Genomic DNA, 25,830 nt, shown 5'->3' with positions numbered 1-25,830 from the left:
TTTGTTGATATTCTAATGTCATATTGTTGATATTTGTAATACACAATGTTGATATAAAAAAACACTCATGAAAATTATCATATGATAACATAATGACGATATTACCCTTTTGTTGCTATTTTGTCTACTATTTATTGAGATTTTGTGAGCTTTAATCTCATCCACTCATTTTAAAATCCAAGGGTGGAGATTTAGTCTTGATTTTGGATTAGAGTGCTTATAAGCATTAGAATAAGACTCTATCGTATATATCGAAACATATTGAAATTCAATACATATTGAAGTTTAAAATTATAAATATATATAAATCCATTTAATTTATTAATATATTTAGAAAATATATATATATGAAATCCTAATAAGAACACTATTTATTTTATTGTGTTGAAGTTTTATTAATTTTTTTGTTATTTTTCAGTTTTGAAATTATATTTTTCGACATATAGGTATTCGATACGATAACGATATTTCGATATATCGTATCGATCTTTGATATATCATTCTTAACGATATATCGAAATATCGATATGATAATGATATTGATATTATCCATATCGAAAGTTCGATATATTGAAATTTGATATATCGAAACTTTCGATACGATATCGATATGAAATTATTTCATATCGATATTTTCGATACGATACACGATACAACGTTTTCGATACGATATATCGTATCGACCCACCCCTAGGCTCCAGAGTAAACTTCATTCTCGCCCCATAAATGGAAAAAGTAAGTGGAGTATGTGTCTTACTTTTTTGTATATAGAGTTTATATTAAAATATGAATATAATTATTTAGTAAATTGAAGGGTTCACTTATCCAAAAAAGTGAATCAAGTTTAAATTGTGGACCTATCAAAATTACAAAATGTGATATTATTTCACGAACGGAGTGAGTATTTTGTTTAAATAATTGTTGTATTAAACCTATAAGATAAAAATTAAATAGGAAAACATCAATTTTAATAATCACTAATCTTATACTCCTTTCATTCTATTTTAAGTGGAACATATTTTATTTGGTATAAAATAGAAATAATGACGTTACCTTTTTAATAATGTGTCTACTAGAATGCGACGATGGAGTATATTCTTAAACTACAAACTCTAATTTTTATTGTGAATTGTTTATAATAAAATAAATATAAATAATTGTTAAAAATCATTTTTTTTTAATAATAGAATTGAAAGAAAAATATAGAAAAAAGCGAACCATTAAAAATTGTTATGTTAAAATAATGAAGAAATTGTTTTTTTAAGCACATCTATATAGATTAAAATACTCGTAGTAATTTCTAACAAAAATATTGTCACATTAACAAAAAATTACTATTACATGTAGTATAAATTTAAAATATGCTGTGTCTATTTAACTTAAAGTGTCACGCCACATTTTAAAGTGGAATAGTATTTTAAAAAAACTAAATAGAGAGCATTTAGGAGCCTGCAACTTACTCGTGGTAAAATCTTAGGAAGGGCTATTGAAAAGTTTTGAATATTTTTAAAATTTTAGAAGGAAAATATGAAAAAATAACTTTTGGGAATGGCTTAAGCCCCTCACCACTACGTACTGTGTCTGCCACCGGAGGAAAAAGGTAGTGAAATAAGTGTTATTGGATTGTGAGGTCCACATTTAAAATGATGTGTAGAGTTAGTATTAGTTGAAAATTTTCCTTTTAGTCTATTTTTTTTTAGACGGACTAAAATGACAAAACTTATTTATTTTTCGTGGACGGAGGGAGTTTTAATTTGTGTTTTTCTTGGATTTTCTCACACCTAATCTGATTCTTAATTCATTATTAATTTATTTATAGTATTTTTCTATCATACTAGTAGATTTTCTCGTGGCTAGATTTATTCATTTGTCTAGTATCTTAATCATTTTTTATGATTTTCATAGTTAATTCATTAGTTAGTAATTAATTTATTTTGTTTTTTTTTCACACTATTAATTTTGTGTATTTTTTTTATTTTCCCATTTATGTAAATATTGTTATCATAAAATTACAAAGTAATATTCTCTATAATCTAAGAATAATAATAAAAAAATTCTTTAGCCCCATAAATATACATATATATCATGTAAATTTAATTTTAAAGTTATGCTTTCTTTTTTAAAAATATACTCTTCAATTATTTCGACACTATCACTATTCATTCTAAAGTTATTCATCTCTCATTATCCATCTTTGTCTCAGCTAATGTATTTTTTAAGTAAGAAGTATTTCTGTCGTGATTGACATTGAAAATGTGCAACAATTATCATAATAATCCTAGGTCCGCCATAGCCAACATTTTAGCATAATAATACGACTCTTCGATATTTTAGACTACATGGAAAAAAAACTTGCATTTAGCATATTTCTTGCGTCTTTTGGTGCTTCTTAAAGCCTCTTTAGTGAATATCAAATCAAGTAAGCATATAGTTTGAGAATAAATTGAAGTATAAGCATGATCTACAATACCAGTTTGGGTAGGGTAGGGTCGGGTCGGGTCAGGTCAGGTCGGAGCATGATCTTGTGGCTTGCGACATTTGTCACTTCCATTTTACAATCAGAAGCTTTCCAAACCGATTCCTACTAGCATAAAATAAGCGATCTTCAAACAAACTTTGACTTTCTCCCTTATGTCCTCATTGCTTATTATGGTTTCTCTTTTTACTTCCACCATGTCTGAGACCTTTGCATCTCTTGATACGTCTCACAACTTTCATCTTTCCTTTACACTGACCAGGACTGGGTTGTTCCACGAGCTTTCTAAGAGATAGATCATCTTCTAGTCCTGAAGACTTCATCTCTGAGTAGAACTCTCGAGCTTTATCAGTCAATCCACACTTTGTCAATCCTTCAACCATAATGCCATATAACGCACGATCTGGCTTTACTTCATATACCTTCATAGCTGACCATATCTTTAACGCATCATCAGGTTCGCCTGATTTGAAATACTCATCAAGAATACAAGTAAAGGTATCGTGGTTTGGACCCAAACCAGCTTTATTCATATGATCCAGCACTCCCAGAGCCCCTTCTGAGTTCTCTCCCTTCAATAGCTCGTGATAGGTGTCAATAGTAGGACTGATGCCATCTCCTAACATCCTAGCTAAAACACTTCTTGCCTCCTCAAATCTAGCATTTTCACAGAGAGGACGTATGATAAGATTATAAGTGGTCGAGTCAGGCACCAGACCTGATTCTTTCATCCTATCTACGAGTTTAAGAGCTTCAGTAAGGCAATTTTCATGAGTTAGCACATAAATCAATGAATGATACACCTCCAATCCAGGAGCCCAACCCCTTTTCTTCATCTCATCGTACAACCTCAATGAATCATATAGATTGTGTACCCTGGAATAACCGGAGATCATGTGTATATAGGAAGTCCTGTCTGGTTCAATACAGCATTTGGACATTTCCCGCCACACCCTCTTGGCTTCATATATGTCAACCGTTATATTACACCAGCCATAGAGAATTATGTTGAAGCTCTCTGTTTCCAAAGGGAAGAACTTCTTGTTCAGAAACATGAACTCTTCAGCCTCTTCAATGTTTCCGTGTGTGCAAAGAATGTTGAGGAACGTGAAGTATGTTTTCTGTTCAAGAGAAAAAGTGAACTTCTGCATAAAGTGGAACGTCTCTATGGCTTTGTCGGGATGATTGGCAGCTGCATACCTGTCGAGTATCAAAACAAGACAATAAAAACTAAAGAACATGCTTGCAGAAATGTGAAATCATAAATTATGAATGCATAAGTGGCATAAAGTATGCTAGCTTCAGATATTTGCCAATTTATAATAGAAGGAAAATTTAGCTTCAAAAATCACTTCAATTCATAGAAAGTAGATTTCCACACTGAATATCAATTTATTTCCAGATTGCAATATGATCAGACCAATCACACTTTCAGTTAAATATATTCATAGGAGTTGATTTGTAATATTTGTTCACATGAAGAAGACAGTGAAATTCTAGTGCAGAGATGTGAAGTCAGTTTATTTCATATCATTCTAAGAAATCTATACAACTAGAACCCATAGTTTACTTAGGGCATGTTCGTTTTGAAAGATTTTATCACATGATTAAATATGTATTACGTTTGGTTCATGAGATTGAATCACAACTTAATCCTAGATGGATAAGCCATAGCCACCACCTCCAACTAAAATAATCACACAACTGAATCCTAGATGAATAATCATATGATAATAAGTCATGGCAACCGAACGACACCTTCGAGAATATGAAAATTGGATGTTTTGACATTATGGGAAGTATCCTGATGGGTTAAGAGAACCCAAAAGCCACACAAGTGCATTCAGCTCAAAGGCAGAGTGATGATAGTCGCATGGATTTGGCAGATTTGTAGTGAGAAAATTTCATAACTTAGTAGTGCTTAATTTCCCTTCTAATTCCACTCTATCCTATTTTCTTTTTCCTTTTCCTCTCGTTTCAGATTTTGCATCGGATTAATCAACCAGAAACCCCTGCTACGAAGCCACCTACCACCTAAAAGAGTGGCACCATCGCGATGAACATATTCTTCGTGTCTTCAGCAAGCAAAATGTTAAAGCAAACGCACCCTGGTCTGAGGGACTGTATCATAGTGTTTTTTTCTACTTTTTATGTATTTTAGCTATCTATTTTCTTTAGATTCATACTTGCCTTTTTTATCTCTTCATCTCTTTCATTACATATTCAGAAGAATTCTCAAAACAGAAACCTACACAAATCTACAGATACAAAAAATTCAAAATTCAAGGAAGAAACATAAAAAATGCACATTTCAGACCTAAACCATTCAAACTTACAGTTCTGAAATCTTAACTCAACACACATTAAATTAAGTCATACTCAAAAGGATGATCCAGCGATGCCAGTAAACCATTCCCATGCATTGCAAATCACAAAATAAGAGAATGACTAGTAGTGTTTTCAAAATTCACCTGTCGATCATGATCAGGATTGCTTGTCGAGCATCCTTCGAAGCCCGATAGAGCTCGTGTACAACAGTCCAAGCAGTGCTAAACTTGTTGTGATTACCCAACAACCAAATCATCAAACACCAAATCTTGTTAACCACACAATCCCATTTCATACCCCATTTGAACACCAAGAATGCCAGCTTCCACTCTTCCCTCAAAGCCCAGATAGCCGAAAAGATAAAATCTTGGTCGGGCTTGACGCCAGAATCATCAAGGAGAGCCATGGCCTCATCACCAGAAGCAATATCCTTTGCATTCTGAACTCTTTCAAGAAATTTGGGGAGACCCAATTGGGCACCTTCAGGGATTTCGTGCGCGTATTCTAAGAAGTCGGTGATTCTGTAGATTGACTGGCTGTGAGTTTGGAGCAGGCTGCCGGCGGGAGGAGTGCGTTTGCAGCGTTTGCAAGGTGCTTGATGAAATGCTTGTGTGAAGTAAGGCGGGAGTTTAGCAGGGATGGAACGTGATATTAGAGAGGTGCATGAAATTGGGCGTAATGTGTGGAATTGGAGCCTCCTAACAACAGTAAGAAGAGATGCCATGATTTTTGTGGGAGAGATTCATGCTGTTTTCAATTCATTTTCCCGGTGAAGGCGAATCACGCCGCAGAGTGCAAACCATTTGTGAAATGTATTGACACTCTAATAATTGTGTATGAATATGGAATATTTAATTCTGTTATTATTGCATTCGTATAAATGAAATTAATTGATATTTTATTGAGATTTGTGTTAAGACTTTGTTTCGAAAAAATATGTAGTTTCCATATTTATGCATATATCATATGGAATGAAGGATTACACGATTCAATTTATGTTTTAAAATATCTTTTTGATTATATTAGTTGTAGTTTCCATATTTATGCATATATCATATGGAATGAAGGATTACACGATTCAATTTATGTTTTAAAATATCTTTTTGATTATATTAGTTTTATTTTGTAATCACCAAAGTGAGACAAAATAAGTAGAGTTTATTATCAAATTCATATAAAAATATGTTTAAGTAATTGATCATTATACGTTTTTTATTATATGATGTTTATTTTGCAATCACCAAAATAATAGTAAGAGTTTATAATCAAATTAAGTGAAATCTGCTTAAACAATTAGTCACGATATATTCTTAATTGTGTTTATTTTGCAATTACCAAAGTGAGGTAAAATAAGAAGAGTTTATGTTTATCTGTCGGGTTGAAGCTTTCAAAGAAGCAAACTTAAAAATGGAACAAAAAAATGTCAGCTAGAATGCAACAAAATGGATGCACATCTACACTGGTAAACTCCTACTACTTTCTTTCATAAAACTGAATCATCAATCAATATTAAATACTACACTAAACAGTATACTAATATGATAATGCTTAATATGATAATGCTTTCTGATTTTTGGCCAGAATATAAGCAGTGAAATAAGGATAGTGGAAGTGAGAAGCGGAAGTAGTTCAGACACATGTTCTAAACAATAAGATATAGCAATAAACACAGGTTAGAAATCCAAACCAATCTAAAAATAAATATGACCATATGATGATAGTAAATTTGAAAAGAACGAACAGAAGTAAATAATATATAAGCATTACAGAAAAACTTAAGGCAAAACACATTTTTAGGTCCTTATACTTTATTCAAAATGTTCATTAGGTCCTCGTACAATTTTTTCGTTTTAATAGATCCTTATACTTTTCACAATATTTTTATCAGGTCCTCGTACAATTTTTTCGTTTTAATAGGTGCTTATACTTTGATTATAAATTTTATTAGGTCCTTATACAATTTTTTATTTTAAGATATTTTTTTACTTTTATATTAGATAATAGTTTATATTTAATTAATTAATTAATTTTAATGAACCTTTTAATTTTATTATTTAATTTATCTTATGATTATAAATATTCAGGGAAACGTATCTTTCAATATAAATATAAATAATCAATTGAAAATTCGGATAGTTATTCATAAAAAAAAACTTCGGTTTTAATCTTCAATCATCACGGTTAATCTTTTTATTATTCTCTACAACTTACTGAGATTATTGGATAACAAGATGATATTATCTTCGTAGACTATGCTAAGTTAAATAATGGAATATTAAAAAGTTCATTAAGTTTAATTAAATTTAGATTATTACCCAAGATAAATGAAAAAAAGTCTCTAAAATAAAATATTGTACAAGGACCTAATGAAAGTTATGATAAAAGTATAAGGACCTAATAAAACGAAAAATCGTACGAGGACTTGATAAAAATATCGTGAAAAGTATAAGGACTTATTAAAACAAAAAAATTGTACAAGGACCTAATTAACATTTTGACTAAAATATAAGGACCTGTTTTGCCAAAACTTAAATACACAGTATATATTCTAAAAATTAGTAAGCTATTATTGGACTTAAACTTAATGATATAATGCATAGAAACTATAGAATATATATAATCAAAATAATCTACTACTAATCAGTAGGAAAGTAAAATGGAAATAAAATACTCCATTAACATCATTAAATAAACGGCCCATAAGCCCATTTAATCTTAGAAAACTTTTAAAATTACTTTTTAGCATACTAATTCAATTATAATGTGCCGGTCATACATGTAAAAAGGTGATAATGTGCATCACTGTTTACTTTATACAATCAATATTACATGTGTCCAGTATACTTACTATCTTAAAACATAATATCATTCAAATTTATGTACCAAATTAACAGATGAATATGACTAATAAACAAAACTTAATTTTTTTTCAGGAAATAGGAAGAGTAAATCTTAATAAAAGCAGCTTTGTAAAAGAAAATTTCTTGTTTCTAGAGCCTTCACAGGCCTAAATCATACGCACTCTGAAAAGGTAACAAGTAACTTTCTGAATTCTAGAGTTTTCAAAAATTATCGTCTTACAATTAACAGTAATAAGAGCATCCTCATACGTGCTCTTAGCTAAGAGCACAGAAGTGAATCTGGATCCATCCACGTTTGTGCTCTTAGTTAAGGACAAGTTCAAAGGTCCCACCATTCTATTATTCAATTTAAATAAAAAAAATTTCACAATATTAAAATGCATTAAAAATTTAAAATTACATAATTAAAATCCTTAAAAATAAAAATTACATAATTAAAATCCTAAAAAATAAAAATACATAATTAAAATCCTAGAAAATAAAAAATTCATAATTAAAATCCTACAAATTAAAAATTACACACGTGAAAGACTAGTCCTCTATCCCTAATTGTCTTTTGAGACCCCGGATTATTTGCTCATGTGTTGCAAGTTGCTCCGGAGTCATCTTAGACGTATCGTTCAAATAGAGTTGACCCAAGAGGGTCCACAACGTGTTGTTCGGGGGTGGAGGAGGCACAAAGGGAGCGCGAGCGGGGGCGGGGGCGATGGAGTCGAGGCGCGACGGCGGGTGGTCATCGCCTTCTTCTTTCCTTGCGGCCGACGGGAACTGCTCGGGGCAGCGTCGGGGCTACCCAAGTTAGTTCCGGCAAGCTGGGTAGCCACATCATCGGAGGCGTCGTCGGATAGGGCTACCGACCTTGACCGTTTGCTGGAGGAGCTGGAGGAGGATGCTACTACGCCGCCCCTATACTTCGAATGTAGGCGCCCCTCCTGCCAACTTCGAGGTACTTGAACGCTTTGAACTTCATGTGTTTGTAGGTCGCCAAGGCGGTAGTGATGATGTCGAGCCCGCTCGTGCCGCTCCCCGCCGACCGCTCTTCCTGGGGGTAATACCCCTGGAACTTACCGATTGTCTCGTTGCATCTGAAGAGGCAATTGCGCACCATACTATCATTGCGATAGATGGTTCCCCCCGGCCGGGTTTCATTGTAAAGACGAGTGATGCGCCACCAATATGTTTCCCCGGTTTGGTTTGTGCCGACGTCCGGATCTTCGGAGACTGCCAAGTAGGCTTTGAACATCGCCATCATCTCACCCGGAGTGTACGGGGTGCGGGTGCCACGAACAGGATGAGTAGGAGTAGGAATAGAAGTAGGAGTAGGAGTAGAGCTGTTGCTCCCTCCCGATCCGGGTTCGGGTGCCCACCCGAAGCTTGCGAACCTTGGGTTTGAGGAGGGGCCGTTAATTGCGTTTCCGAACTAGGGAATGAGTCGGAGTCAAACCAATCGTGGTTCCAACTGTGATTGCCGGAGGGGTGATCGTCGGAGCCGGACATTGTGTAGTGTGGTGGGAATTTAGATGAGTGAATATGAGAAAAAAGATGAGAGAATGTAGATGATAGAATAGATGAAATGTGATTTTTTTTTGTGTTGAAGTGGGGGTATTTATAGATAAAAATGTGAATTTTGGGGGAAAAAAATTGCAAAATAAATTAAAAGTGGGTAGAAAACGGATATAATTTTTTGGGAAGTGGAAAAATATTCTTTTTTTATTTAAAAACATTTTTTAGAAAAATTTCGAATTTTTTTTTTTAAAAAAATTGAAATGCCAACGGCTATGCCATTGGCCAATCAGAACACGTCATGTAAGGCTGCTCAGCGGCACGAACGTGCTCTTAGCTAAGAGCAGCGTCGTGCCGCTGGCTTGGACGGAGGAGCTACAGCGGCGGATGGACGACGCCTGCTCAGCGACACGGACGGACGGACGTCCTTTCTTCAACCGCTGTGGATGCAAGCACACAGATGGATACATGAAACTAAAATAAAAATCATTTAATTAGGTTCTGAAGTCATGCACATTGGATATTGAATATTGGATATTTTTATGTGCAGTAAGACTTTTTTTTAAACTTAGTAATGTATGATACTCCTATCAGTTTTAGTATTCTTTGGTTTCATATATAGTTAGTAGAGGACTAACAAAAATACATTCAATTCCATGAAATACTACTTGTATTATAAAGGTTTGACGGTAGCGTTTGATTTCAAGATTAGTTTAACTAATGGTTAGTACAGGAACTTAAAAGGTAAGAAACATTTTACTGGATATAGTTTATTCCAATGTTTTAAAAATCGGACCGGCCAGTGAATCTGCGAGGCTACTGGTTCACGATTCAACCTGTCCGACCGGTTCAATCACTGGTCGAACCGTTTTACTGTTACAAATTATATATAATATATAAAATATATTCAATTTAAATGAATGATAAAATTTATTAAATTTTTTTATCAATAAATATAATTAAATGTACAATTTACAAGCTAGTGTGGATATAATTTTTAATATTTTAGATTTAAAAAAAAGATAATTCATAATAATTCAAAAAAATTATATGACAAAATATATAAATAAATATGAATTATTAATTAGTTTTGATGAAAATATACTATATAGTAAATAATTTATTATAAACCTTAGATATAACTACTTATGTTTACATAAGTACCTATATTATATAAATAATAGTTAATTTTATTAAAGAGTTAATTTTAGATAATAAATATATTATCATATTAATACCTACTCACTAGAATATAAATTTAAACTTGAATGATTAGTTTGAGTAAATAAAAAAAATATTTTAATATAATAATAACTAATGTTCATGTTATTAACAAGAAATGTCTGTGGTGGAGTGGTAATGGTTTTGGTCTCTTGACCAAGAGGTCATGAGTTCAATCCCCACCAAAAGCACTTATTTTACAAGAATTTTAAACAATGAAGAAAACTGGCTCCTGGCTTTCACACGTACCGGCAATCCGCAGACCTTGACGAACAAGATCTGTCACCGGGGCTTCTATACACCCTCCTAGTTGATTACACAAGATGAGAAAACCAAGACACACCTCTTTCCACGTTCCAATAGATTCACCAATTAGTAGAATCTAGGACTAGATGAGTGCTACCGAAATAACTATGAAACGACTTACTTGACCATGCAAATCTCAAGTTACAGTGCGTTCAAGTCACCTCAGTTAAGCACACCCCTACGTATGGTACTGTGCTAATTTCAAGTCACTGTGCGAATTTCAAGTTATTCTTTCCCAAACGAAATGCATTTTAAAAACACATAAATTATTCAAGTATAAATACTACCAGGAACTAATACAAGAAACTACAGAAACAGAATACAAATTGTTCTTAAATTAGGAAATACTCCGAAAAATAAAAAGTAAATATAAGTGGTCCCCACAAATATATGCCAACTGTAAATACGGTATTCCAATTAACACTCTCTCTCTTCTCTCACTTTTCTCTGTAAAAGCTAAAAACACAGTTTTGCGGTCATCTTCTTCCATTTAAAGTGACGAGAGCTACCGATTGAAGGTTATAAAAGCAAAATTTGGGGGTACAGTCGTACACTAAGTTACCGATTAATGGTCTAATTATTTCCTGAAAAGGAAATGACTTTAGTCAGGCCACGTGAGTATATTGACTCCATTTTGGGAAAAAAAAACCATTTTTGGATTTTACCGGCATCTCTTTTCATGCTTGTTCTCTATTTTCTGGATTCTTTACTTATTACAGCCATTTTCATTATCAATTTAGCTTACATTGCATACTTTTTCAATTACTCAACTTTTGTAACTTTATTCTTCCCAAATAGCTTCAACATATTTTAGGTGGTTTATCGTTGGATGATAACTTTATTTAAATAACTATTAATCGGTATTAAACTATTCATTAAAATATATGAGTTAATTTTTATTTTACTAATTAAAATTTCATATATATTCAGTTAAATAATCATTTAAATTTTATGTATTAGTAACTATTAATATTATGATAAATTAATGTAATAAAGATAAATTAGAAGTATAAAAAAAAAAAAAAAAAAAAAAAAAAAAAAAAAAAACTCATCGTCGGTCTCTCGCTGCACAACGGCCGCCGCCGTTGCTCATTTGATTCGTCACGTTAGCATGTAAGTTTTCACACCTATACTTTGATTTCTTGACAAGATTATTTCATTTTAATACACACGATACTTTGGAATACTAGTTCCTCAAGAAGCACAACATAAATGCTCTCTGTGACGCTATGGAAAAGCTCAAGACAGGTAACTCATCTCTCTCTCTTTCTCTATATAAATAAGAATCTCAACTCTGATCGCAACTTAAAACACTAATTATTGAAAACATGACATGTTTAAGGATAAATTTCAAATAAGTTGCTTCATGTTATGATTATAATAATTTAGTTAAACGCTGCTAATAATTAAATAATTAATGTGTAGTATTTAATTTGTATTGCGTCCGTGATAGAATGACTTGAAATTTGCACGGTGCATGACTTGAAATTTGCACAGTACGTGACTTGAAATTTGCACGGGCCATATGGAAATTAATTAAATTAATTTCACTTTCCAATAGATTCACCAATCTGCAAAGCAATAGGAAATTAGTAGAATCTAGAACTAGATGAGTGCTACCGAAATATCTATTGTTGGTGTGATTGCTATTATTGCAGAATGACATGGTGATGTTTGTTTAGACCGTTTTCTTTTACTATTAAGCACGCCGAGATCCCTTGTTCCTTTCCATGAGAGGCTAACTATTCTGTGTAGCATACTAGCATTGCCTAAAATTTTCCAAAAATTTCAGTTTCAAAAGCGAATGAGATCTTACTATCTTTTTAGGCGGATACTAAGGAAGAGCGAGCGAAGTAACATAAGTAGTTAACTTGTACTCGGAATTGAAGGTAACAAACACATCATTCAATAAATTATTGCCTTCTCATTCACAAAAGTCTCAACGACAACTCAAGTCTGTCAAATATACAAAATATAACAACAACAAAACCAAACATGCTCAAGCACCAAGGAGAGAGAGACTCGAGGATGAGAGAGTTGGTTCAGAGAAGGCGGGAGTGAGACTAAGGTGGCAAAGGGTGCTCAATGGCTCTGTTGCAAGTCTCAGTTCAGAGGGGAGATCATTCGTTGCTCAATGGCGGGTCTCCTGGACTGACACTTTGGGCGTCCGGCTTCGTCACTACCTCCTTTGGCGATGGTTCGCCTGAGCTAGCATCGTCGCCAGTCTCTTCTAGCTCTGGCGATACCTCCGCATCCTCCTCTTCAAGCGTGATCTCCGCATCATCTTGTGGTGTGTGGCTGATGGGATGTGGAGGCATAGACACCGTAGGGGGTGGTTGATGGGATGTGGAGGCATCTGCATATCCCTCACACCGTATCCCAACGATCTCTTCATCATTATGTACGAATTCCGTATTAGTGGGCGGTGGCGGTGACTGTTGGAACATGAGGGCATCTGTTGGCTCTTCAAGCACTGTGCTTTTATGCTTTGACCCTATCGTCGGTCTCTCTCTGTGCTTTTATGCTTTTACGGTTGGACTTTAAAATGATAATGACCAACTGTTAATTTTTTAAAATAAACATATAAATATAGAGTATTGTTTAGGACTTTGAGCCAAAACTCTCACTAAATGTTTATTACTAAAATGTTTTCTTGAGCAAATGTACAGATTTTTTTGAACTTTAGTCTATTTTTAAAAAAAAGTTAAAAGTTTTATGTTTTTAAAAAAAATTACCCGTCAAGAAAAAATTAAAAGTTTATAATATTCAATTGAATTGAAAATGTGTATTTTCAGAAAAATAATCATTAAAATGAGCTAAATATTAAACGACTTTAGTATAGGTAAGTAGAGTAGAGGATTTAAGCTGAAACACAAACTCGGAGAAAAGGGTTGAAGAGCGACAAAGAAAATGAGCGGTGAAGCGGCGAAATCAGGAAATGGAGGCGGAGGATTTAGGGCGAAAATGCATTATTATTTATACAGTGGTGAGAAAAGGCATGTTTTTACAGGCATCGCCATCGTCGGAGTTATTTTTGGCGTCCCCTGGTACCTTATGACTCGCGGTGAGCTTCGCATCTTTTTGAATTTTCGTTATTCCGGTGTTGATTTTCTGCTAATCTATCATTTTGGATCAGATATTATGCAAATCTGCCCTATTCTTCTTGTATATGTTGACAATTCTTCGTTGATTTGTGGTTTATTCCCTCACCTTTTATAGGTAATTGAAAATGCTGTTTAGTGTTTTGATTTCTGAATTTAATTAGTGCGAATCAGAACAGTGATCTGGAAGTAATTAATTGGAATGTAATTGTTATCAGAAGATCTTTGAAAATGGGCTTATGTTATGTAGTTATTGGTAGGATAACTATGATTTGTTAGCATCAATGTTTTAGAGTGGAATTCTTGTTTCAGAAAAAATATGCTGGTTTTGTTTTTGTTTATGGTTGTTGATAGATTAGCATTGAAGTTCTGTATACTAGCGATGCTTTTATTCGATTTACTAGTTTTTCGTAGCTAATGATTTGTAAGCATGCAGTGGAACATACATCTCTGATCTATTTTTATCTAATTTTTTTAGTGTTTATTTGGGTTTAAACAAACTTGAAAGGAAAGGACCAAAGGATATCATAACTAGTTTAAAGCCTATAGTATATCAGATTTACTTGTGTTGGTGTCTATATTTGAAAGATGTCTCATCTGCTAACTGTTTTTTCATCATTAAAAAATACGGAGTAGTCTGTTTTGGAAGGTCTGAATGCACGTCGCTATCTTAAAATGGATAGATGCCAAGGACCTGAAAGTCTGAAACACTGATGACATAGTCTTTATCAAAACTCATATGTTTATCCTATAACTGGACTTTCTATCGAAACAAGTTGTGCATTATTAGTAAAGAGTAATGGCTACCTACTTGATTAGCAGATTGTAAACCTCTTTGCCTTAGTCCCTCCCGATTATTGCAAGAAGTGTGGTAGTGTATTACTTTTGTCAAACAAGCCATTGAGTTTGGAAACTTGTTGTGGTTATCCGATTAATTTTCAATTCGCTGCCTATTCTTCATTTTCCTCGGTCAGATCTCTGTGTTTGTTTCCCAGTCTATAAGATAGAAGACAGTGTGTCTAGGACGATGTGCTTGTGTTTCCACTAGGTTGTCAATTTTGTTTCTGTACCTTTTTTCCCCCTTATGTGCAGGTAAGAAAAGAGCATGAATGACCTGGGTGGTTTATATCTAAATTTCTAAAAATTTCTGCAGCTAAATTTGCTTAAGCCTTATAACAATTGCTTGAATATATCTCCATCATTTATTTCATCTGTCTTGATATCAATTGTTGTCAAAAGGTCTAAGCCTAGATTTTACTTTTGCAAGGATCAAAGCAACAATCTCATCAAGATTACATGGAAAAGGCTGATAAAGCTAGGAGTGAGAGACTTTCAACTGGTTCGTCCACAGCAGGATGAAGAAAATTTTAATCCATTTATGCTGTCTTTTGCTGCATCACGTACCATGAACTAGGTGTTTGGGGAACCAGTTTTTTGGTTAAGGTTTATCTTGTACTTTCAAAAATAAATAGAAAAAGTATAGCCACAGAGGATGTTTCTTAGTATTCTGAAGCGGAATATGTCTTACATATCGAAGTAACTAAGTTTCTGAAACTCCCCCTTCCCTGTGAATTCGCTTTTTTTGTTGATTGATCGATTATTTTATCCCCAATACTAGAATTTCTTCAATCCTACCATTTCGATGGGATGTGAATCCAAATAATATTAGCTCAAATAATGTAAAAGCATGAAGCCCCTGAGAATTTTAATACAAAGTCTATCCCAATCCAACACCATGATCTAGAGAACAATTTCTAATTGAATATTACATTGAAGTGAATTGAATCAGGACTAGACAATAGAAATGTATTGTATGTTGTTCCTATAACTTGATGTACATTTTTTTGTATTTTTAAATAAGTAATTATTTTAATATTTTAATGATAATATCTTAGTCCAAAGGTAGTTGAATCGTTTTAGTTTTGAGTTAAAAATGTAGCCGTAAATATTTTCCTTGCCAATGGTATTCCAGTCTTATATGAAATGTTGTGTGTTTTTCGTATTTATCCTGCGATTGTGACTACTCAAATTCTCTAAACATTTTACCAATTAAATTGTGTTTTATTGTTAAGACGGAAAACGAGATTTGTAGCCGAATTCTAGTGTTTATTTCATATACCCTCTCCGTCCACCAAAAATAGCCTTATGGGTGAATGACACATGTTTTAATGATAAATTGTTAAAGTAAATGATAAAGGGGGAAAAAGTGAGTAGTATAGAAAAGGGAAAGAGAAAGAGTGGGTACAGTGTGAGACAAAATGTGGATAGAAATCGAAAAAATTATTGCCCCAGCTATATATAGCAATATATCTGGGCTATAAATTTGAGCCAGCTCAATAGAGAGTTGTTCCAACCTGATAAGAAAAAAGTTCAACCCGTTCAAGGTTTATCCATGAAAGGTTTGAGGAAGGATATTGGCAATTGAAACTAAGAATAAAATATACTACATCTCAGATAGTTTGTCTCACTTTGACTGGACACGAGTTTTAAGAAATGTAAATGAAAAGTGAGTTGAAAAAGTTAGTGGAATGTGATTCCTACTTTTATATATTAGGTTTATAATAAAATGTTAATATGAATGAGTTAATGGAATATGTGGTCCACTGTCAAAAATGGTAAAAAGTGAAATGAGACAAACTATGTGGGACAAACAAAAATGGAAAAATGGGGCAAACTATCTGGGCCGGAGGGAGTAACTCAGACACCTGGCAGCTGGATAGGATTTGAGTGACATCATCACTAGGCAGCTCGATGGTGAGTCCATTTATAGTGGAATTGGGAACTCGTTTCGTAGTCGTGACGATTCAAACCCAAAACTATGAATCCATGATGACTGGGAACTCGTCTAGTCACATAGTGCTTCACTTATTATTATATGTAGTCATTATGTTACTCATGTTAACTAAGTTTGCTTGATCGTCAAATATTTGAAGAAGATTAACATCATTTACAATGACCTCTCGACCTCATCTATTTCGAGCCTTATGTTGAACACCTTTCGTCGTAATAAGCATATCAATCTCGTTGATGAGAAGGAGCTTACCTTTGCACAATAGTACCTCGATAATGTTCGCTTTGCTCTCAATGCTTCCTAATTTTTTACTACTCCCTCCGTTCTGCTATAGTTGAAGCGTTTACTTTTGGCATGGAAATTAAGAAAAATATATGTATTCGGTTTAATGGATGGATTATAAAGTAAGAGACACATGTAAAATAGATATAATTGATGCTACAGAGTGAAGAAAAATTGAGACATGGCCATTATCGTCAATTCTGGAGCTCGAGCTCTGGCGTGATCATGAAAGAGCAAATGGTAGAGTTTTACGAGATTTGGTTTGATTTTAGTACCATTGATTTGTCTTCAAATAGTTTCAATGGGAAGATACCGAATGCAATTGGTGATCTTACCTCTCTTCACCATCTTAACTTCTCCCACAATGCTCTCAATTGAAGCATTCCAAAATCATTTGGTCAGTTGATTCATCTCAAATCACTCGACCTCTTGTGAACCAACTAACGGGAACGATCCCAGAGGGGCCTGGAGAACTCACATTCTGTGAGAGTGAAATAAATAAGGGTTTAGCTTAGCTTATGTGGTTAATTGTATTAACTAGGAGTATATGTTTGGCACGCATGTTAGTTTTAGTAATGGCATATGCTATTTGTTATGGCTCGGAGAGCCCTTAGTGTACCTATCGATTATCATGATCATTATTCTATCTAGCCGAAGAATGGGTAGTCTACCATTGAGCTAGTAGGTAGGGAAGATAAATAAACACAACATGATAAGAACACATTTTAGATCATTTTTGGTTATATAGTTATCACCTTACCAAAGTTCATTGAATACCACTTTTCTACTAGTAGCGCATGACTATAGACTATAAAAAAAAATCAAATTTCATTAAAGACCACTTGTACCAAAATCCAAACACTATCAAAATCTCAATTATACAACTGAGACATTAACTAGAATGCTCCAGAAGATGCAATGAAAACTCACATATTCACAACACATAACTAAGGTAACATATTACCTAAAAGACTGCTTTGATTTGCTACCAGTCCATCACAGAACTGCTATGTACAACAATCTTCTTAGACTGAAGCTCCTACTTCTTGACTTCCTGCGCACACACAAAATCAAGACCGTGAGGCGAAGAAACAACTCAGTGAAGGGAAAAACACAAAGCAAACCAGTAGCAGCACCGTGGCTGAGAGAGAAGGGGAGACTTCCGCCAACGCACTCTCGAAATCTGCATATTTGATTGTCATGCGGTTCCCAACAGACAATGCTGGTCTATTAATGGCGAACTTAGAAGCTTCTGTTACCTATCAATTATAGAAAATTTAAAGATTATCAGAATTTCACTTACCTCGTCCGTGCATGAAAATCATTACCAAAAATCACATTGGATTTTAGGCTAAATAGGTAAATATATCACAAACTATCACCATTTTTTCAGTTCTATCTTTAAGTGTCAATCGACCTCAAATTACAGAAGACTAAGCAAATCAATAACTAGACAAATTGAGTACCTAAAAGCCAGGATCATTAGAAATTTGATGTGGAAATACATATGTATATATGATTTCTTTTAATGCCACATAAGCAGGAGGGAGGAGAAAAATAAAGATGCATTTGTTTTTGTTTTTGTTTTTGTTCTTTTGACAGTTTCAAAACTAGGTTGTTTTGAGCTTATGTGGCATGAAAATATGCAATTTTCCATATGTATTACCAGGTTAAATTTGATATATTCCTACTCAACTTCCATGTTGTCTGGTATGGATTTGTAGAGTTTCTAGTAGTATGGGTGCATTAATTGGTCGAAGTAGTTCAGGATACAAAACATACAATTGAAACAATGGTGATAGTTTGGATTTATATTTGACTTTCCACAAAGAAGTTGGGACATACCAAAGTAAATAGATCACGGCCACTAAAATTTTCACAGGCCACGTCGTTTCCTAGGGCCATCAGGTCCACATCGGGATCTATTGGCTTGCATCGAGTAAGAGCTTTCAATATCGCACCTCGCTCTTCTGGAGTAGGGAGAGGAACATACAGAAGCCTATCAAATTGTGTTTTGATGAGTGAAGAATGACTCACAATTTCAAGCCTGCAATATGGCCAGCAAGATAAAAGATGTCAACACAAAGGCTCAAGAAGCAAGATTAAACCAAGAAGCATCACGTACTCTCTAAAATAAAAAATAGTGATATTGACATCTAATATCATGGAACTTTCAAAAAGTTGGGTTTTTCCCACAAACTTTGAAATTGGCAAATAATATCACGAACTTTATCCCGAGTTTGTTATTTCCCACCAGTGAAAAAATCCCGGCTAATATTAATAGATGGAAGAACAATTTTGTAGGATGTGCTTCAAGAAAAACTATCATCAAAGATTGAAAAACTTGAAGCTCTCGAAGTTGTTGTGGAGAAATTACGAAAAATATACGTATCATGATATTATTGAATTTTTAAATTGGTGGAAATAATAAACTCGGGGTAAAGTTCGTGATATTATTTACCTATTTCAAAGTTCGTGGGAAAAAACCAATTTTTTTAAAGTTCCATGATATTAGATGTCAATATCCCAAAAAAATAAGAGCACTAAAAGAGAAGATGAACCACAAAGCATCCCGTACCTGTTTGTTGCACCAAACACAAGAACACCTTCCATCGTTAATTCTGATATTAGCTGCAGTATGAAAGACCATCATCCTCTTTTTGCTAAATATGTGCACAGGGATGTGCTTAAAAAATAACAAATGTTAAAAGTTACAATGTACTTCTTACCTCGTTCTGCCACGTGGCACGTAACATGCAATATTGAACACACAAACATGAAATACACATTTATGAAAATTGTAGATGGATTTCCGCTGATTGCATTTTAGTTATAGGCAAATTGCATTTTTTTATTGTTAGTTATACTGTTTAATTTGCAGCATTATATATATAGATGAATTGCACATATATATAGAGTAAAGGTCAATTTTGGTCCTAAACATATAACCAAAATACGAATTTGGCCCAAAACATGCAATTAGCGTTGACCATTAGGTTTTTTACGGAACCATAAAAAAATGACTACTTCGACGACATTTTCATTTGTTATGGACCTGGTTTTCAAAAAGTGAATGTTTATTTTGCATTGTAGACAATTTAGGTTTATAATACAAAACTCAACAATATAATTTGCCTATAGTTCCATCTATAGCTTCACAAATGTATATTGCATTCCAGTGCTTACAATAATGCATCTTTTCTGCCACGTGGCAGCACGAGATTGGAAGTACGTTGTGACGGATACGCCCTAGTGCTCCCCTATGTCCATATGTTAAGTGACATATATATTGATAGCAAAGTTAGCATGGGAGAAGTGCCATTTACAGACCTGTCTAAAGTCCGGCCATCGTACATCATCACGTGATGCCATTAGGTAATGCTGTAAAAAAGGACATTGCGCATAAGGGGAAGGGTTATTCTTTAGTTACAGCCCGAACTTTGACCTCATGGTGACTTTAAAACACATCTGTCGGAAAAAGTAAAAGGAAGTACCTCATCGAAGAAAAGTACACATGGGACGTGAGTGCTTGCATAACTGAATATGTTATGCACTGCCATTTCACACTGATTGCCAAATTTCAATAGATCACGGGCCTTCATGGTGAATAAAAGTACTCCCTCCGTCCCATAAAAGTTGAGACAAAACTTTTGGGCACGGAGATTAAGAATTTATATTAAATAAATAGGAGAGATGAAAAAAGTAGGAAAGATAAGAAAGAGTAAAGTAAATGATGTAATAAAGTATGAGTGATTAGTGTTTTGTCTTTTGTTAAAAAAGGAAATGACTCAACTTTGTTGGGACGGAGTAAAAAGGAATACGACTCAACTTTTATGGGACGGAGGGAGTACAAAATAAGAAACCATTGATTGTTTCCAACTAAAGCAAGATGAAATGTGACTAAAGAAAGAACCTTGATATGCATGAAATTTGCTCCTGCTTCTTAAGCCACAGCCTTGACAAACAATGTCTTTCCACAGCCAGAAGGACCACAAAGGAGAAAGGAGCTAAGGACACTCGTCTTTATATCCTATGAAAAGATAAAACTTATTAGGGTATGCTCCCATTGGTTGTAAATTTAGCATAAGAAATGAAGGGATAAGAAAATATGGGGGGGAAGGGATAAGGAAAAGATGAAGTGGGGGAAAAGAGGCATGCCCAGGGAAAACTGTGGAAAATGGGATAAAAGTAGGGGAGTGTTATATTGCTAACTCAATATTTAATTGCTAACTACAACTAATTAATAGCCATTAGATATTTAAATTAAGAGTCTAGATCATCAACCCCGAAATGTCAATACGATAAAAAAAAATGTCAATAAAGTTATTAATGTCAATTTACAATAAATTAGTTGTAACTAACTTTTGAAAAATATCCCATAATTTTAAAATGTATATAACTTTCTCGATTTAAATTATTTTTTTGCACAACATATATCAAATTAAAGATAATTTCATAAGGATTCTAACGAGATCTCACTTGCATATGTTCCGACGTCAAAATTTGAAAAAAAATCCGAATTTTTTTAATTTTTTAGTACAACACAAATGTCAACATAATATATAAAATATGTCAATATAATACATGTAGAATGTCAATATAAGCAATGTGTTAACATTCTCAAAGCATTGTGTTGACATTCTCAAAGCATTGTGTTGATATTTTCGAAACACTATATTGACATTTTCATCCAAAACCGTAATTTGGTAGTTTTTTTACAAATTGTAGACCACAGTTTTCTAAAATCCTATGGTCTTAAATTAGTTATAGTTAGCAATTAAATGATGAGTTAGCAATTGATCGCTCCTCGATAAAAGTATATGTTTCTACCCTTTTGCAACAAAGAGAGGAAAAGGGAATAAAATGTGAATATCCAAGAGTTGAGCAAGAAAAAGGATAATAAGGAAATCTTTTGTCACCAAGCTTTTACTCTCAGGGATTGCTCAACTGGCTAGTTTCCAGAATACAAGGTAAGCTCATACGAGTTTGGCAATACCGATGAAGTTTGATACAGAGAAGTAAGCCTATGTATAAAACGAAGATGAAAACCTAAAAATTCTTGATTGCATAGATTGAGCAATGAGCACCAGGCCTTATTAAAATCACTCTTGCAAAAATCTAATTGGAAATACACCAAATGAGAAAAAAAAAAAAAGAAAACCCGTCTAATGGTCTAAAGAATAAAATGTAAAAAGAACAAATTAAGCAATAAAGTTTGGTAGAAGAGAAAGCATGACACATGAAGACTTGACATAAAAAAAATTAGGAAACAATACTACCTTAGAAAGCTCAAGAAACTATATGGGGATAATATCAATTGACGGCCTTCATCTATATTTCAGCACAACAGATAGGAAAGGAAACTACCTCATAAACTCGAGGATACTTTATCGCTTTAACTACATGGCGTTCAAACTCCGATTTCAATGCTTCAAGACCTCCAACATCATCCCACTTTGCATGTAGTGTGGTGAAAAAATCTTTCATAATTGCAGACAGCTGAACCATCTTTCCAGCTTGCTGCCCTCAGTTGAATGGAAAAATCACATGTGACAACGCAATGCAAAAATATTACAAGAGCATATAGAGAGAGATCAACAACTTGGAAATGATGGAGAACTCTAATCAACAGAATTATAAAAAGAATCAATTTGGAGTTGGTTGTACAAAAATATGGTAGGTTTTAGTTTATGTCCTGAACTTTCAGCAAATTTCAATTCTGAAGAGAGTGCAAGAATAGAATTACCACAAAGTGATTCATGGTTATGCTAAGGTTCTCCAATTCTTCATCGTAAAATGGCTGCATGTAACATTCTCCATGTTCAACCATGTGCCTCAGTTCTTTGAGATACTCTGTGTTTCTCTTGCCCATGATACTATGTACAGCAAGCATACCAGCCTTTTTTGCTAGAGCTACCAAATCTCCTGCTACATAACCCATAGTGGACCTAGCTAATTTCCTGGGATCAAAACCAACTTCAACCTTAAGATTACGCGTTAGAGCTGACAAAATGTCAAACCTTTCACATTCATCTGGAACACCTAAAGCAAATTCACGATCAAATAAACGCCTTAAGGCAGTGTCAAGAGCATCAGGCCTATTGGTGGCTCCAATCACCAGCACATAGCCAGGTGTACTATTAGAACTTTCAAAACTAACATCGTCATTTACTGGTCCGGTAGGTCTGTCTCGCCCATCCATAAAAGCCATCAACTGATCCACTATGCGATACTCTACTTCCTTGAGTGTCCTTTTCTTTACTGAAGTCATCGCATCAATTTCATCAATGAACACAACAGATGGTGCTCTCATGTATGCTGTTAAGAACAATCTTCGGATCTTTTCTTCTGCTGCACCTGAACGCAATTCAGAAAAGTCAGGGGGAAAGAAACAAAATGTTAATTCTTGAGGATTAGTTCTATGAAACACAACCCATAGAAATATGGAACCGTACAAAAATTCAGAGTTTAGGCTACGGACAAGTAAGAAATCTTAGTGACAAAGAGGTTTAGCAAGACATGTAGAAGTGCATCTGCTAAAGCCACTAAAAGATGAATAACTTAGAAGTTAGCATCATAGGGTGTTTGGTTGAGCTTATAAGCTCCTTAAAACAGTTTCTAAACTGGAAAAAAAAAATAGGCTCCAACAACTTCTAAGCTTTCTGAAAAATAAGTTCCTCGGCCCATCTTAGTTTTCCATAATCTCATTAGCAACAATCAATTTACAAAAATAATTCTATTATTTGTCATTTGCAACATATACCCTTCTAATTAGTATCTTTCAATTTTTTCCCCTGAATAGAATGTAATCTCCTAACTCACAATTCTCTTTGTAGCTTATAAGCTTAATCATTCAAACACTTTTCACAACTTATAAGCTCTAAAGGTATAAGTTTAGCGACGCCAAACACCCTCTAAGTTGAATAATAGAGAAGCTCTATTTGGTTTATAGTACTTTGGTAGATCATAAAACATTAAATTGATCCCAAAAAGGCAAGAGTGATTCTATGAGATTTACTCACATTCTTGTGAATCTCAAAAATGTAAAGGCTGCATAAAATGCAATATTGTCAATCCTGTATGGCGCGGATTATGGCGGTTAGCCTGAAAACCGCCGCAAGGATGTGGCGTATCGGTATGGCGGGATATGACAGTCTTTAATTAAATAAATAAAATAATACTCCCTCCGTCCCAAGAGATTAGACTCGTATACCACTTTGGGGTGTCCCAACATACTTGAGTCATTTCTATTTATGGTAAAAATCTACTTTATTACCAACTCCACTTACACCACTAAACAACACCTCCTAAATTCTTGTGCCAAAAGAAATGAGTCTAATATCTTGGGATGGAGGGAGTACTTATATATTTATATAATACAAATATAACATCTAAAAATCTTAAAACAATTAATAAAGCATAAAATACAACTCCAGCCTCCATGTTTCTTGCATAATGCCCCATTCCTAAATGCACTACACACACAATGTTGTCAAATAGAGGATACGGCGGCGCAATGGCGTTTCCACCACCGAACGCCACGCCATGGGCCCATGGCGCCGCCATACCCGCTATTTGACAACATTCCATTGCACACAATTCAAGCATCTCTACCCAATTTCAAATGTGCAATCATGCTAGTATATGCCAAATGTCACACAAACTTGACATAAAAAATGTTAGTAATACCTAAATATCCACGCACCATACTGATACGCCATATCCTTGTGCAAGAAACGTGGAGGCTAGCGCACCATATTGATGCGCTATATCCTTGTGCAAAAAACGTGGAGGCTAGAGTAGTATTTTATGTGTTATTAATTGTTTTAAGAGTTTTAGATGTTATATTTTTATTATGTTCTAATTTTTGAATCATACCCGCCATACTGATACGCCTTATCCTTGAAGCATACAATTATATCACACAAACTTGACATAAAAAAAATGTTAGTAATACCTAAATCTCCACGCATCAATCGAGCAACAGAGATTTCGAACAATGGCAATCTGGCCTCATTGGCAACAGCTCGGGCCAACATGGTCTTCCCACATTTGGGTGGCCCATGCAGCAGAATTCGAGACGTAGGCTTGACTCCGAGGTGGCGCAGCAGCTTCAGCTGATGCAGTGGCCGAACCACCTCCTGCTTCAATTCGTCAATCACACTAGTGATTCCCAATAAATCCCTAAAACTTGGCCGACTATGTTTCTCACTCTCACTCTCACTCTCACTCCTTCTCCCATTCCTGTTCATCTCTCCCCTGCCATGGCCTAATTCATCACTCCGCCCTAAATTCCCAATCGTTTTCGGATTATTACTACAATCGCCCTTTTCCAATGGACTGGCGGAGAACTCATTGATTTTTTTCCGTTTCGCTGAGAACGGAGCGGGCTCATTGATTTTTTGGCGTCTGGCTGAGAACGGAGCGGGATCTTGGGAAAAGACGCCTGCTCTCCGGCGCTGGAGCTGGGTGATTTTGGCAACGCGTTCAGTTAGGAGGTTGCGGTCGAGGCGGCTGTAGGTGAGGCGGTGTAACGAGCAGAGTAGGTTTACTATTTGCTCGTCGGTGAGGTTTCCTTTGCCGTTGGAGACGGACTCGATGTGGCGGCGGAGAGCCACAGCGGCGCTGCCTTTTTCTCTCGTCATGTTCCCGGAATAAAACGAGTTTTCCGGTGAGCGTTGGAATTGGGTACAGACTATTTGAGCGGAAGGGATCACCTCATATTTTGTATACTCCATTTCTTAATACACCACTTAAAAGTTGACAAGTGGTTTTTATTTATGGAAAGAAAAGTTATTTCCAAATTCCAATATAACCTCCCCACTCAAATAAAGAAATTTAAACTTTACAAATATAAAAATCGTTCCTCATTCAAATATGTTCAGTAAATATTTATGTCAATTAATTTTACTACTATTATTTTGGATTTTATGTCTTTTCTAGCACTCTGTCAGTTAATTT

At 34.5% G+C, this 25,830-nt stretch overlaps 2 protein-coding genes and 1 long non-coding RNA gene across 3 annotated transcripts; 1 reads left to right on the top strand and 2 right to left on the bottom strand.

The window, feature by feature from the left end:
- Positions 1-2,342: 2,342 nt before the first annotated feature.
- On the bottom strand, positions 2,343-5,614 carry LOC125187506 (pentatricopeptide repeat-containing protein At1g80880, mitochondrial). The gene is made up of 2 exons (XM_048084106.1): positions 4,948-5,614; positions 2,343-3,676 (listed from the first exon to the last, which is right to left on the bottom strand). Exons 1-2 carry the CDS (start codon positions 5,526-5,528, stop codon positions 2,638-2,640), a joined length of 1,620 nt encoding a protein of 539 aa, XP_047940063.1. The 5' UTR covers positions 5,529-5,614; the 3' UTR covers positions 2,343-2,637.
- A 7,895-nt stretch (positions 5,615-13,509) lies between these two features.
- On the top strand, positions 13,510-15,368 carry LOC125187520. The gene is made up of 2 exons (XR_007170619.1): positions 13,510-13,759; positions 15,064-15,368. It is a non-coding gene; the product is annotated as an uncharacterized LOC125187520 (long non-coding RNA).
- A 2,540-nt stretch (positions 15,369-17,908) lies between these two features.
- Positions 17,909-25,514, bottom strand: LOC125189738 (cell division control protein 48 homolog C-like). Its single transcript, XM_048086979.1, has 7 exons — positions 24,827-25,514; positions 22,616-23,226; positions 22,237-22,389; positions 19,448-19,500; positions 18,715-18,916; positions 17,994-18,128; positions 17,909-17,923 (listed from the first exon to the last, which is right to left on the bottom strand). The coding sequence occupies exons 1-7, from the start codon at positions 25,512-25,514 to the stop codon at positions 17,909-17,911; spliced, it is 1,857 nt and encodes a 618-aa protein (XP_047942936.1).
- Between the last annotated feature and the right edge of the window lie 316 nt (positions 25,515-25,830).

The sequence above is a fragment of the Salvia hispanica genome, chromosome 5, assembly GCF_023119035.1.
Source record: "Salvia hispanica cultivar TCC Black 2014 chromosome 5, UniMelb_Shisp_WGS_1.0, whole genome shotgun sequence".
Classification (NCBI taxonomy): domain Eukaryota; kingdom Viridiplantae; phylum Streptophyta; class Magnoliopsida; order Lamiales; family Lamiaceae; genus Salvia; species Salvia hispanica.
The sequence above is the reverse complement of the archived record's forward strand: the minus strand, read 5'-3'. Positions and strand labels throughout refer to the sequence as shown.

Coding starts and splice junctions, on each gene's coding strand:
- LOC125187506 (XM_048084106.1), bottom strand. CDS start 5,528: ATGGCATCTCTTCTTACTGTTGTTAGGAGGCTCCAATTCCACACATTA. Junction 3,677..4,947: donor ATCCTGATCATGATCGACAG/GTGAATTTTGAA, acceptor GATACTCGACAG/GTATGCAGCTGCCAATCATC.
- LOC125189738 (XM_048086979.1), bottom strand. CDS start 25,514: ATGACGAGAGAAAAAGGCAGCGCCGCTGTGGCTCTCCGCCGCCACATC. Junction 18,917..19,447: donor GTGTTTGGTGCAACAAACAG/GTACGGGATGCT, acceptor GCCATATTGCAG/GCTTGAAATTGTGAGTCATT. Junction 18,129..18,714: donor GCCGTGATCTATTTACTTTG/GTATGTCCCAAC, acceptor TATAATTGATAG/GTAACAGAAGCTTCTAAGTT.